This window comes from Rana temporaria, chromosome 3 (genome assembly GCF_905171775.1).
Source record: "Rana temporaria chromosome 3, aRanTem1.1, whole genome shotgun sequence".
NCBI classification, from domain to species: Eukaryota; Metazoa; Chordata; class Amphibia; order Anura; family Ranidae; genus Rana; species Rana temporaria.
In genome coordinates, this window is record NC_053491.1 from 458,131,172 (window position 1) to 458,145,575 (window position 14,404).

At 46.4% G+C, this 14,404-nt stretch overlaps 1 protein-coding gene across 3 annotated transcripts in view; it reads right to left on the reverse strand.

Annotated features, from left to right (window-relative positions):
- Nucleotides 1-2,533: 2,533 nt before the first annotated feature.
- The window catches only part of MOGAT3 (monoacylglycerol O-acyltransferase 3), a 61,302-nt gene continuing 49,431 nt past the window's right edge, over nucleotides 2,534-14,404 (reverse strand). For all 3 annotated transcript variants that reach the window (XM_040346720.1, XM_040346719.1, XM_040346721.1), the window contains one exon: nucleotides 2,534-2,748. In XM_040346720.1, the coding sequence (XP_040202654.1) occupies nucleotides 2,594-2,748 (155 nt within the window). In that variant the 3' untranslated portion in view covers nucleotides 2,534-2,593. The remainder of the gene's footprint in view (nucleotides 2,749-14,404) is intronic.

Genomic DNA, 14,404 nt, shown 5'->3' on the forward strand with positions numbered 1-14,404 from the left:
ATTTGATTTGATTGGCTGCACATTAGCCTAACCCAGATTCAAGCCACAGCGGTGTGCAGTACCACATTTGGCCTGAGGTGTATCTTTGTTTCCTATGGCCCGGATTCACAAAGCACTTACGCCGACGTATCTCGAGATACGCCGCGTAAGTGCAAATAAGCGCCATCGTATCTGTGCGCCGTGCCTACAAAACTAGATACGCCTGAAAATAGGCTTCATCCGACGTAACTTTCCTACGCCGGCATATCGTGGGCGCATATTTACGCTGGCCGCAAGTGGTGCTCGCATTGATTTCCTATTCAAATATGGAAATGAGGGAGATACGTCGATTCACGAACGTACTTGCGCCCGGCGATTCACGTACATCCGGCGTAAAGTTATTCCCCATATAGGAGGCGCAACCCATGCAAAGGTATGGACCAGGGAACACAGCCGACGTATTTTACGTCGTTTACGTAGTACGTGAATATGACTAGGCATAGGTTACGTTCACGTCGTAGGCAGTTGTTTCGACGTGATTCTGAGCATGCGCACTGGGATGCGGACACGGGACGGCGCATGCGCCGTTCATTTTAAGTACTTCTATGGCGCTTGGCCCATCATTTGCATGGGGTCACGCCTCATTAGCATGGTTCACGCCCACTTCCACCTACGCCGGCTTACGCCGAGGAAACCCAGCGTAGATTTGACAGCGAGTGGGAGCAAGTGCTTTGTGAATACTGTGCTTGCCTCTTTGCGCTGCGTCGGCGTAGCGTATATTCGATACACTACGCCGGCATAAATATGCGCAGATGTATGTGAATCCGGGCCATTGACTTTAAATGGGGAAATTTGCTTTGATATGCGAGTGCTTTGGATTACAAGCATTCTCCTGGAACGGATTATGCTCAGAATCCAAGGTTCCACTGTATATATACTTTTTTTTATAGATATATATACTACTAATGGCGATGATCAGCGACTTATAACAAGACTGCGATAGTGCGGCGGGGAATCTAACACTAACTGATGCTGAGGGGAACTGACTGCCAATAACATCGTCAGTGATGTTAATACAGTGATCAGTGATAATAATATACACTCTCACTGTACTAATGACAGTGGCTGGGAGGGGGTTAACATCTAGGGCAATCAAGGGGTCAAAAGTGTGCCTAACTATGTGTAAAGTAAACCCGGAAGTTGGCAGCGATGTATGGGTATGTCGCTTTGCCTACACCGGCCACCCGTCCACAGTACCTTGTGGGCAGGAGAGTGCAAAGTGATTAAATAGTGCAATAGTACATACACTATACAATGCTGTGTATCATTAGCCGTACAGCACTTCCTGTCCTGTTCCCGAAACAAAATCGAGCCGGGGCTTAGCGCTTTCCCAGCCCGTCACATAAAGTTTGGCCCAGATTCTCAAAGGGCTTACGACGGCGCAGCACCATGTACGCCGTCGTAAGTCCTAATCTGGGTCGTCGTATCTATGCGACTGATTCTTAGAATCAGTTACGCATAGATAACCATTAGATCCGACAGGCGTAAGGCTCTTACGCTGTCAGATCTTAAATGTAATTTATTTTTTCACCGCTAGGTGTCGCCTCCGTCGTTTTCCCTGTCGTGTATGCAAATTAGCAAAATACGCGAATTCCCGAACGTACGCGCGGTCGATGCAGTGAAGTTACGACGTTTACGTTAGATTTGCGACGCGTAAAGTTGCCCCTGCTATATGAGGGGCAACCAATGTTAAGTATGGCCGTCGTTCCCGCGTCGAAATTTCAAAATTTACGTCGTTTGCGTAAGTCGTCCGTGAATGGGGCTGGACGCCATTTACGTTCACGTCGAAACCAATGACGTCCTTGCGACGTCATTTAGCGCAATGCACGTCAGGAAATTTTAGGGACGGCGCATGCGCAGTACGTTCGGCGCGGGAACGCGCCTAATTTAAATGATCCACGCCCCCTACCCGGCTCATTTGAATTAGGCGGGCTTTCCCCCGGGGGATTTACGATACGCCGCCGCAACTTTACAGGCAAGTTCTTTGTGAATAAAGCACTTGCGGCGGCGTAACATAAATGACATACGTTACGCCGCCGCCGTTTTATGCCCAGATACGAGAATCTGGGCCTATGTGTTTTATCAATGAATACAAGACTTCCTCTGATTGGTTGAGGTGGAGGTTGTGACATCATCCGCCCACCCCTCCACATTAACCAACCAAACGTTGGCCTCAGGAGTTAGGAGAAAATAGTCCTGTGTAGGTTTAGACTCGTGATTGGAGCCTACACAGTAATGATGACAATCCTCCTTCCATGTGACAGTCCTGAGTGGCCAATCATCAAGCAAGCACACCATCCCTTGGAAGAAAGGGGAGCGAGTCACATGATCCCTTATGCCAGATATGTGATCTACTGGGCAAGCCTACATGAGAAGAAGACAGGTCAGATGATATAATCCAACAACATCCATAACGGAAATACTAATTTTGTGTTCAGTTAGCCTTAAAGGAATCCATGGTAGGGATTGTGGAATTGAGCGCCAAGATGTCCATGGCACACTGCCTTGTATAGGATTGTCGTAGATGGGGAGCCAGACGCTGCCCAAAACCGGGTCAGATGATCTGTAGAACATCACTAGCTGAGAGTCCACAAGACACCTTGAACTCGTCAAAGAGCTGCTTCAGTCCCTCTATGTAGAGTCTGTGATAATGTGACACTTCTTCTTCTGAAGGGACGGGACAATGCAGCACACGGATGGGTCTTCCCACTGAAACAAAGAGGAGACAACGACTTAAAGTGGTATTAAAGGCTTGGCTTAAGAAAAAAAACAAGTGGTTTTGCACAGAGCAGCCCCAATCCTCCTCTTCTTGGATCCTACTGGCTCCTCCCTCCTGCTGAGTGCCCCCAGAGCAAGCAGCTTGCTCTGGGGGCTCCCGAGCTGCTTCTCTGTGTGTTTATTCACACACAGAGCCACCGCTTGGTCCGCCCCCTCTCTCTCCTCATTGACTCACTGGCTGTGATCCAATGGCCAATGGCACCCGCTGTTGTCTCAGCCAATGAGGAGGGAGAGTCCTCAGAGAGCTGAGGTTGCAGGATTGAGATGGGGCTTAGGTAAGTATTAGGGATGCTTTGGGCGCTGCTGCACATAGAATGCATTAAGGTAAAAACCTTCTGCCCTTAGAACCACGTTAAAGCCCTGGTGCCCGACCAGTAGCCTAAGGGCCGCATGTAGCCCTTTGATCTATGATGTTCGGTCCTCAGGCTTCAGCAATCTGTAGTAGGAACATTATTCAGGGTAATAGTATTGATCTCTACTAGCCTCATGTAGCATGTTCTCACAGTTTTGTATTGTCTTCTGCAGCATAGCCCCAGCTAAAAATGTAGCATCCCCCAATCTCTTACCCTCCTTTCCTTTAATAGGTCTGCAGTCCTCTCAGGCATTACATTTATTCAACATTATGTGAGCTTGATGATGTCAGGGGCCACATTTGAGGATGTCAGGGGCCACATTTGATGCCTTCTTTAGCTCATTAATGACTATCGCTAACTTAAAGGGAGACAAGTCTCCCTTAAAGCGCTAGCATCAGTATGTAGGCAGGTGCAGTCCACTTTCTCCACTGCAGGTGGCACTCAACTGCAGTGGCATTGCAGAGGGCGAGAAAGTCAAGAGGAATATGGTTCTTTTCTGGTTTCGTAGGGCAGCGATCTGGTTGGATACTGGCCGCTTATGTGAATCTGGCAGCCATCTTAGGTGTGGCAGAGTCTAACTTTCCCCCCACTGACATTCTTCCCTCCCCAACAAACTCACCCACCACTGACATTCTTCCCTTCCCACCCAAATCACCCCCCCCCATTGACATCATACCTCCCCACCTAACTCACAAAGGCTAAGATCCATCCCTCCCCACCCAACTCACCCCCCACTGACATCCATCCCTCCCCACCCAACTCATTCCCCCATCGACAATCATCCCTCCCCACCCAACTCACCCCCCATTGACATCATCCGTCCCCACCTAACTCACAAAAGCTAAGATCCATCGCTCCCCACCCAACTCACCCCCCACTGACATTCATCCCTCCCCACCCAACTCATCCCCCCCATCGACAACCGTCCCTTCCCACCCAACTTAGCCCCCACTGAGATCCATCTCTCCCTACCCAACTCACTCCTACTGACATCATCCCTCCCCACCCAACTCACCCCCCCCCCCCCCATTGACACCTCTCCGCTCAACTCACCTCCCACTGACATACATCCCTCCCCACCCAACTCACCCAAACAGGGATCTATCCCTCTCCACCCAACTCACCCCAATGGAAATCCATCCCTCTCCACCCAACTGGGATCTACTATCCCTCCCCACCCAACTCACCCCCCCCCCCCCACTGAGATCTGTCCCTCCCCACCCAACTCACCCACCACTGAGATCCATCCCTCCCCACCCAGCTCAACCTCTACATTCATTCATTCCTCCCCACCCAACTCACCCCCCCCCCCCAATCGACATCTGTCCCTCCCCACCCAACTCAACCCCTACACCACAGATTCACAACCCACAGACACAATCCCTCCCCTCCCAATGAGGGGGAAGTACTGTGATATACTCAGATATATCCATCCAAACTAAGTCTATCCCTGACATATACTGTACATTTCTATCATATTCACCTCGCATACAGTATATCCATCCCTGATATTTCCATTGCTAATATTTAAATTCCCAAACTATCCATCCCAACTATACTAATTCCTCATATAGGAACCCTTATTATATCCACCCCTGTTAAACCCATCCCTAATATATCAATCCATATTACACCCAACCCTATTACATCCATTCCTATTATATCCCTCACTGATGTATGCATAAATTTATATGTTATCCATCCCTGACATAGATCAATGTATTTATTGGGATTTTATGTGATAGACCAACACAAAGTGGCTCATAATTGTGAAGTGAAAGGAAAATGATAAATGATTTTCAATTTTTATTTTTTTATAAATATCTGAAAAGTGTGGCGTGCATTTGTATTCAGCCCCCTTTACTCTGATACCCCTAACTAAAATCTAGTGTAACCAATTGCCTTCAGAAGTCACCTAATTAGTAACTAGAGTCCACTTGTGTGTAATTTAATCTCAGTATAAGTACAGCTGTTCTGTGAAGCCCTCAGGGGTTTGTTAGAGTACCTTAGTGAACAAATAGCATTACAAAGGCCAAGGAACACACCAGACAGGTCAGGGATAAAGTTGTGGAGAAGTTTAGAGCAGGGTTAGGTTATAAAAAAAATATTCCAAGCTTTGAACATCTCACAGAGCACTGTTCAATCCATCATCCGAAAATGGAAAGAGTATGGCGCAACTGCAAACCTACCAAGACATGGCCGTCCACCTAAACTGACAGGCCGGGCAAGAAGAACATTAATCAGAGAAGCAGCCAAGAGGCCCATGATAACTCTGGAGGAGCTGCAGAGATCCACAGCTCAGGGGGGAGAATCTGTCCACAGGACAACTATTAGTTGTCCTCTCCACACATCTGCCCTTTTTGGAAGAGTGACAAGAAAAAAGACATTGCTGAAAGAAAGCCATAAGAAGTCCTGTTTGCAGTTTGCGAAAAGTTGTGTGAAGGACACAGCAAACGTGTGGAAGAAGGTGCTCTGGTCAGCAAAACTATGTGTGGCAGGAAACTTACACTGCACATCACCTTGAACACACCATCCCCACTGTGAAGCATGGTGGTGGCAACATTATGCTGTGGGGATGCTTTTCTTCAGCAGGGACAGGGAAGCTGGTCAGAATTGATCGAAAGATGGATGGAGCCAAATACAGGGCAATCTTAGAAGAGTCTGTTAGAGTCTACAAAAGACTTAAGACTGGGTCAGAGGTTCACCTTCCAGTAGGACAACGCCCCGAAACATACAGCCAGAGCTACAATGGAATGGTTTACAATCAAAGCATATTCATGTGTTAGAATGGCCCAGTCAAATTCCAGACCTAAATCCAATTGAGAATCTGTGGCAAGACTTGAAAATTGCTGTTCACAGACACTCTCCATCCAATCTGACAGAGCTTGAGATATTTTGCAAAGAAGAACGGGGAAACATTTCATTCTCTAGATGTGCAAAGTAGGTAGAGACATCCCCAAAAAGACTTGCAGCTGTAATTGATTCTACAAAGTATTCGATCAGGGGGGCTGAATACAAATGCACACCACACTTTTCACATATTTATTTGTAAAAAAAAATGAATACCATTTATCATTTTCCTTCCACTTCACAATTATGTGCCACTTTGTGTTGGTCTATCACATAAAATCCCAATATAATACAGTACATTTACATTTTTGGTTGTAACATGACAAAATGTGGAAAGTATCAAGGGGTATGAATACTTTTTCAAGGCACTGTATCTATTCCTGATATATATAGTGGGGTAGATTCAGTAACATTTGCGCAGTTTTTACGTAGGCGCAGGGCACCGTTTTTGCCCTGCGCCCCCGCAAATTTTCTGCGCTACCCTTGATTCACGGAGCAGTAGCTCCGTAAATTGCGTGGGCGCTCCGGCAAAATGCCCAGTGTAAGCGCGCGCAATTTAAATGATCCCGTAGGGGGCGGGAATCATTTAAATTAGGCGCGTTCCCGCGCCGACCGTAGTGCGCATGCTCCGTCTGGAAACTTTCCCGACGTGCATTGTTTTTAAATGACGTTGCAAGGACGTCATTTGCTTCAAAGTGAACGTGAATGGCGTCCAGCGCCATTCACGATTCACTTACGCAAACTACGTAAATTTCAAATTTCGCGACGCCGGAACGACGGGTATACTTTAGCATTGGCTGCCCCTGCTATAGAAGGAGCAGCCTTACGCAAAAAAACGACGTACGCAAACGACGTAAACTGCGTACGCAGGGCTCGCGTAGGGTAGTGAATCGGCGTTAGTATGCAATTTGCATACTATACGCTGACCACTACCGGAACGCCACCTAGCGGCCTGCGTAAGAATGCAGCCTAAGATATGAGGGCATAAGAGCCTTATGCCACGCATATCTTAGGCTGCAGTCGGCGTAACGAGCTCTCTGAATCAGGAGAAGTTGTTACGCCGGGGCAAGTAAGCAATTGCGCTGCGTAAGTATGGTTACGCAGGCGCAATTGCTCTTTGAATCTGGGCCAGTATATATTAATGTTCATCTTTATTTTAAACATCCCTGATACATCCTTTCCTAATAAAGTCACTCCCCTTTTATCCCCACTTCACCCCTGCCCCCCCCCCCCCCAAATATATCCACACCTTTTATATCCATTCTAATATATTTATCCCACAATACATTCAGTCTCTTCCATGTCACGCTCTGCTGCTTATTACTATCTATAGTATGGTGTCCTGTCTAATTTTCTGCCTACCTCTCTGTTCTTTCCTAAGATCCTCTGTCATCTCTATTCTCCATCTGTGATCCCCCTCAGCCCCCGCAGACTATCACTCCTCCCCGCCGTCTACCAGTTTCCTCTTCCACCATCTCTTTCTCCTCTACCCCTCTCTACTCTATGCATCTTATCCATCCATTTCTTCTCTCTCTTCTATGTCTGATCCATCCCTCTCTTCTCTCTCCTCTATGTCTGATCCATCCCTCTCTTCTCTCTCCTCTATGTCTGATCCATCCCTCTCTTCTCTCTCCTCTATGTCTGATCCATCCCTCTCTTCTCTCTCCTCTGTCTGATCCATCCCTCTCTTCTCTCTCCTCTATGTCTGATCCATCTCTCTCTTCTCTCTCCTCTATGTCTGATCCATCTCTCTCTTCTCTCTCCTCTATGTCTGATCCATCCCTCTCGTCTCTCTCCTCTATGTCTGACCATCCCTCTCTTCTTTCTCCTCTATGTCTGATCCATCCCTCTCTTCTCTCTCCTCTATGTCTGATCCATCCCTCTCTTCTCTCTCCTTTATTTCTGGCCCATCCCTCTCTTCTCTCTCCTCTATGTCTGATCCACCCCTCTCTTCTCTCTGTCTGATCCATCCCTCTCTTCTCTCTCCTCTATGTCTGATCCATCCTTCTCTTCTCTCTTTTCTATATCTGATCCATCCCTCTCTTCTCTCTCCTCTATGTCTGACCCATCCCTCTCTTCTCTCTCCTCTATGTCTGACCCATCCCTCTCTTCTCTCTCCTCTATGTCTGATCCATCCCTCTCTTCTCTCTCCTCTATGTCTGATCCATCTCTCTCTTCTCTCTCCTCTATGTCTGATCCATCCCTCTCTTCTCTCTCCTCTATGCCTGAGCCATCCCTCTCTTCTCTCTCCTCTATGTCTGATCCATCTCTCTTTTCTCTCTCCTCTATGTCTGATCTATCTCTCTCTTCTCTCTCCTCTATGTCTGATCCATCCCTCTCGTCTCTCTCCTCTATGTCTGACCATCCCTCTCTTCTCTCTCCTCTATGTCTGATCCATCCCTCTCTTCTCTCTCCTCTATGTCTGATCCATCCCTCTCTTCTCTCTCCTCTATTTCTGGCCCATCCCTCTCTTCTCTCTCCTCTATGTCTGATCCACCCCTCTCTTCTCTCTGTCTGATCCATCCCTCTCTTCTCTCTCCTCTATGTCTGATCCATCCTTCTCTTCTCTCTTTTCTATATCTGATCCATTCCTCTCTTCTCTCTCCTCTATGTCTGACCCATCCCTCTCTTCTCTCTCCTCTATGTCTGATCCATCCCTCTCTTCTCTATATCTGATCAATCCCTCTCTTCTCTCTCCTCTATGTCTGATCCATTCCTCTCTTCTCTCTCCTCTATGTCTGATCCATCCCTCTCTTCTCTCTCCTCTATGTCTGATCCATCCCTCTCTTCTCTCTCCTCTATGTCTGATCCATCCCTCTCTTCTCTCTCCTCTATGTCTGATTCATCTCTCTTTTCTCTCTCCTTTATGTCTGATCCATCCCTCTCTTCTCTCTCCTCTATGTCTGATTCATCCCTCTCCTCTCTCACCTCTATGTCTGATCTATTCCTCAATTCTCTCTCCTCTATGTCTGATCCATTCCTCTCTTCTCTCTCCCCTGTATCTGATCTATCCCTCTCTTCTCTCTCCTCTATGTCTGATCCATCCCTCTCTTCTCTCTCCTCTATATCTGATCCATCCCTCTCTTCTCTCTCCTCTATGTCTGATCCATCCCTCTCTTCTCTCTCCTCTATGTCTGATCCATCCCTCTCTTCTCTCTCCTCTATGTCTGATCCATCCCTCACTTCTCTCTCCTCTATGTCTGATCCATCCCTCTCTTCTCTCTCCTCTATGTCTGATCCATCCCTCTCTTCTCTCTCCTCTATGTCTGATCCATCCCTCTCTTCTCTCTCCTCTGTCTGATCCATCCCTCTCTTCTCTCTCCTCTATGTCTGATCCATCCCTCTCTTCTCTCTCCTCTATGTCTGATCCATCCCTCTCTTCTCTCTCCTCTATGTCTGACCCACCCCTCTTTTCTCTCTCATCTATGTCTGATCCATCCCTCTCTTTTCTCTCCTCTATGTCTGATCCATCCCTCTCATCTCTCTCCTCTATGTCTGACCCATCCCTCTCGTTTCTCTCCTCTATGTCTGATCCATCCCTCTCATCTCTCTCCTCTATGTCTGACCCATCCCTCTCTTTTCTCTCCTCTATGTCTGATCCATCCCTCTCATCTCTCTCCTCTATGTCTGATCCATCCCTCTCTTTGCTCTCCTCTATGTCTGATCCATCCCTCTCTTCTCTCTCCTCTATGTCTGATCCATCCCTCTCTTCTCTCTCCTCTATGTCTGATCCATCCCTCTCTTCTCTCTCCTCTATGTCTGATTCATCTCTCTTTTCTCTCTCCTTTATGTCTGATTCATCCCTCTCCTCTCTCTCCTCTATGTCTGATCTATTCCTCAATTCTCTCTCCTCTATGTCTGATCCATTCCTCTCTTCTCTCTCCCCTATATCTGATCCATCCCTCTCTTCTCTCTCCTCTATGTCTGACCCACCCCTCTTTTCTTTCTCATCTATGTCTGATCCATCCCTCTCTTCTCTCTCCTCTATGTCTTACCCATCCCTTTCTTTTCTCTCCTCTATGTCTGATCCATTTCTCTCTTTGCTCTCCTCTATGTCTGATCCATCCCTCTCTTCTCTCTCCTCTATGTCTGATCCATTTCTCTCTTTGCTCTCCTCTATGTCTGATCCATCCCTCTCTTCTCTCTCCTCTATGTCTGATCCATCCCTCTCTTCTCTCTCCTCTATGTCTGATCCATCCCTCTCTTTGCTCTCCTCTATGTCTGATCCATCCCTCTCTTCTCTCTCCTCTATGTCTGATTCATCTCTCTTCTTTATGTCTGATCCATCCCTCTGTTCTCTCTCCTCTATGTCTGATCCATCCCTCTCCTCTCTCTCCTCTATGTCTGATCTATTCCTCAATTCTCTCTCCTATATGTCTGATCCATCCCTCTCTTCTCTCTTCTCTATATCTGACCCATCCCTATCTTCTCTATATCTGACCCATCCCTCTCTTCTCTCTCCTTTATGTCAGATCCATCCCTATCTTCTCTATATCCGATCCATCCCTCTCTTCTCTCTCCTCTATGTTTGATCCATCTCTCTCTCTCTCTCTCTCTCTCTCTCTCTCTCTCTCTCCTCTATGTCTGATCCATCTCTCTCTTCTCTCTCCTCCATGTCTGATCCACCCCTCTCTTCTCTCTCCTCTATATCTGATCCATCCCTCTCTTCTCTCTCCTCTATGTCTGATCCATCCCTCTCTTCTCTCTCCTCTATGTCTGATCCATCCCTCTCTTCTCTTTCCTCTATATATCTGATCCAGTCCTCTCTTCTTTCTCATCTATGACTCTCATCCATACTGTCTTTTTTCTCTTCTATGTCTCTGATCCATTCATTTTATCTCTCTCTTCTATGTCTCTGATTCATCTCTCTCTCCTCTCTCTCCTCCATGTTTCTGTCTATACATTGATCACGCTCTCTTTCCCTGTCTCCCTCCTCTGTCACATTGTGCTCTATATGTAGCTCTCTCTGTCATGGTCCCTGTCTCTCCCTCTCTCTGTCCCTGTTTCCCTCCTCGATCACATTGTGCTCTATGTTTAGCTCTCTCTGTCCTTGTCCCTGTGTCTTTGTCTCTCTGTCCCTGTCTCCCTCCTCGGTCACATTGTGCTCTATATATAGCTCTCTCTGTTCTGGTCCCTGTCTCTCCCTCTCTCTGTCCCTGTCTCCCTCCTCAGTCACATTGTCCTCTATATATAGCTCTCTCTGTTCTGGTCCCTGTCTCTCCTTCTCTCTGTCCCTGTCTCCCTCCTCGGTCACATTGTCCTCTATATATAGCTCTCTCTGTTCTGGTCCCTGTCTCTCCTTCTCTCTGTCCCTGTCTCCCTCCTCGGTCACATTGTCCTCTATATATAGCTCTCTCTGTTCTGGTCCCTGTCTCTCCTTCTCTCTGTCCCATTCTTTCTCCTCAGTCACATTGTGCTCTATATATAGCTCTCTCTGTTCTGGTCCCTGTCTCTCCCTCTCTCTGTCCCTGTCTTCCTCCTCGGTCACATTGTCCTCTATATATATAGTTCACTCTGTTCTGGTCCCTGTCTCTCCTTCTCTCTGTCCCTGTCTCCCTCCTCGGTCACATTGTCCTCTATATATAGCTCTCTCTGTTCTGGTCCCTGTCTCTCCTTCTCTCTGTCCCTGTCTCCCTCCTCGGTCACATTGTCCTCTATATATAGCTCTCTCTGTTCTGGTCCCTGTCTCTCCTTCTCTCTGTCCCTGTCTCCCTCCTCGGTCACATTGTCCTCTATATATAGCTCTCTCTGTTCTGGTCCCTGTCTCTCCTTCTCTCTGTCCCTGTCTCCCTCCTCAGTCACATTGTCCTCTATATATAGCTCTCTCTGTTCTGGTCCCTGTCTCTCCTTCTCTCTGTCCCTGTCTCCCTCCTCGGTCACATTGTCCTCTATATATAGCTCTCGCTGTCCTTTTCCCTGTATCTTTGTCTCTCTGTCCCTGTCTTCCTCGCTCGGTCACATTGTGCTCTATATATAGCTCTCTCTGTCCTTTTCCCTGTGTCTCTGTCTCTCTGTCCCTGTCTCCCTCCTCGGTCACATTATCCTCTATATAAAGCTCTCTCTGTCTCTTGTACTATCTGTGTAACCTGATGACACACAGTCTGCAGATACTACTACCATTACCTGGAATTTTACTCGCCGAGGATCACCTGCAGACAAACAGCATGGCGTCATCGCCGGGGTATCCTACACCCTCTCACCCAGACAAGCTGCAGAGCATCTCATCCAAACATGTCACAGGACTTTTCATACCTGCAGAACTTCTCATTTATAGACCCGGCAAAATACCTATACATGACCCAAAAACTCATGCCTATACACATTGCACAATATCTAACCAAAGATATTACAGAATATACCCCCTGCAGAACATATCTCCAATGCACAACCTGCAGCAGATCTCATCTCTAACCCCCCGTGAGCACTTCACATATATACCCTGCAGAACATCTCATATATAAACCTCAGAGAACATCTTATCTGCTCATCCAGCAGAACATCTCATATATAAACCTAAGAGAACATCTTATCTGCTCATCCAGCAGAACATCTGATCTATAAATTCTGCAGATACTAAAAGAAAGGAATTGTGCTGATCCGAGAAAGTAAAACATCATTTTTGGATGACTGAGGTTGAAAAGTGTTAAATTGTTCTAGTTCTGTTATCTTTCCCAAAAATAACCTTTACTGCTGCTTGGTATGCCTTTGTTTCAAGTGTTGACCTCTTTAAATAGACACTGTCACCTGAATATTCAGCACAGTGACAGTGCCTCCTAATTGCCCATCCAGCGGGCATGCTATATTCACCTATCCATAGTCCCCCACTGACTCCCCACTGCAGGTATCCACTATCCAGTTTAAAAATGGTGTCCCCCCATCCCAGCCTGAATGCACTTGGGCCAATTAACGGAACAAGGGCTTCTGAGGTTGCAGGGAGACCACAAGAGGGTGTGGAGAAGGAAGGAGTCACCGCTACAGGTGGGTGTGCTGAGCAATCAGTAGATTCTCAGGAAATCAAGGGTGCCGGCACTGCACGAGGCAAATAATGAAAATGGACAGCCGCACTCCAACGGACCTTAAGGTTGTCTTTATTTTAAAAACAGAACAGAAAATGCACTACAAAAAGGAAGCAAAAGTGGGGATAGCAGCCAACGCGTTTCACACTCTGGGTCAGTCCTTAGCCATGACTAAGCACTGACCCAGAGTGTAAAACGCGTTGGCTGCTATCCCCACTTTTGCTGCATTTTTGTAGTGCATTTTCTGTTCTGTTTTCACAATAAAGACAACCGAAAGGTCTGTTGGAGTGCGGCTGTCCATTTTCTTAGCCTTTATTATTTACAAGCAGGGCCGCCATCAGGAATTATGGGGCCCCTTACAAAGCTTCAGGCATGGGCCCTCCTGGAGCAGAGAACCGGGGGGGGGGGGTGCTGCCGCCTGAAATTGAGAAGCGGGGGGGTCTGCCACGAATTTAGAAGCAGGGAGCCCTTTACAAAAAAAAGAACAAATAAAGAAAAATATATATAAAAAAGGGGTGTAGCCATCTGGGGCCCTGGGGACCTCTGGGCCCTTTAATAAAAAAAAAAAAAAAATAGATATTGAGATTTGAGAAGCGGGGGGGGGGGGGCCTTTACAAAAAAAAAGAAGAAATAAAGATAAATATATATAATAAAAGGGGGGTAGCCATCCGGGGCCCTGGGGACCTTGGGGTCCTTTAATAAAAATAAAAAAATAAATATATATATATTTTTTAAAGGGGGGTTGCAATCTGGGGCCCTTTAATAAAAAAATAAATAAAATAAAAATATTTAAAAAAAAAACATTTATAAAAAAATATATATATATATAAAAATAAAAAATAAAAGAAATAAAAAAATATAAAAATATATAACAAAAAAGATTGTTTTTATAAAAAAAAGGGGGTTGTCATCCGGGGGCCCTGGAAATCTCCGGGCCCCTGGGGACCTCCGGACCCCTAAAAAATAAAAAAAATTGTCCCTTTAATAAAAAATAAAATAAAAATATATTAAAAAAACGATATATATATTTTTATAAAAAATAAATTAAAAAAAGGGTGGTTGCCATCCGGGGCCCTGGGGGCCTCCGGGCCCCTTACAGGTGTACTGCCTGTACCTCCCTGATGGCGGCCCTGTTTACAAGAGAGTGTGGATTGGTGAGAATACCTTTGGAGGACATGGCTATCTCTTTTTTTTTTTTGAAAAATTATTTTTTTATCTATATCTATAAAACTCAACTTGTGTGTGTGTGTATGTATGTATGTTCCAGCATCACGTCCAAACGGCTAAAGATATTAACATGAAACTTGGCACACATGTTACTTATATGTCAGCAACAAACATAGGATAGGTGGTTTAACCCTTACCCAC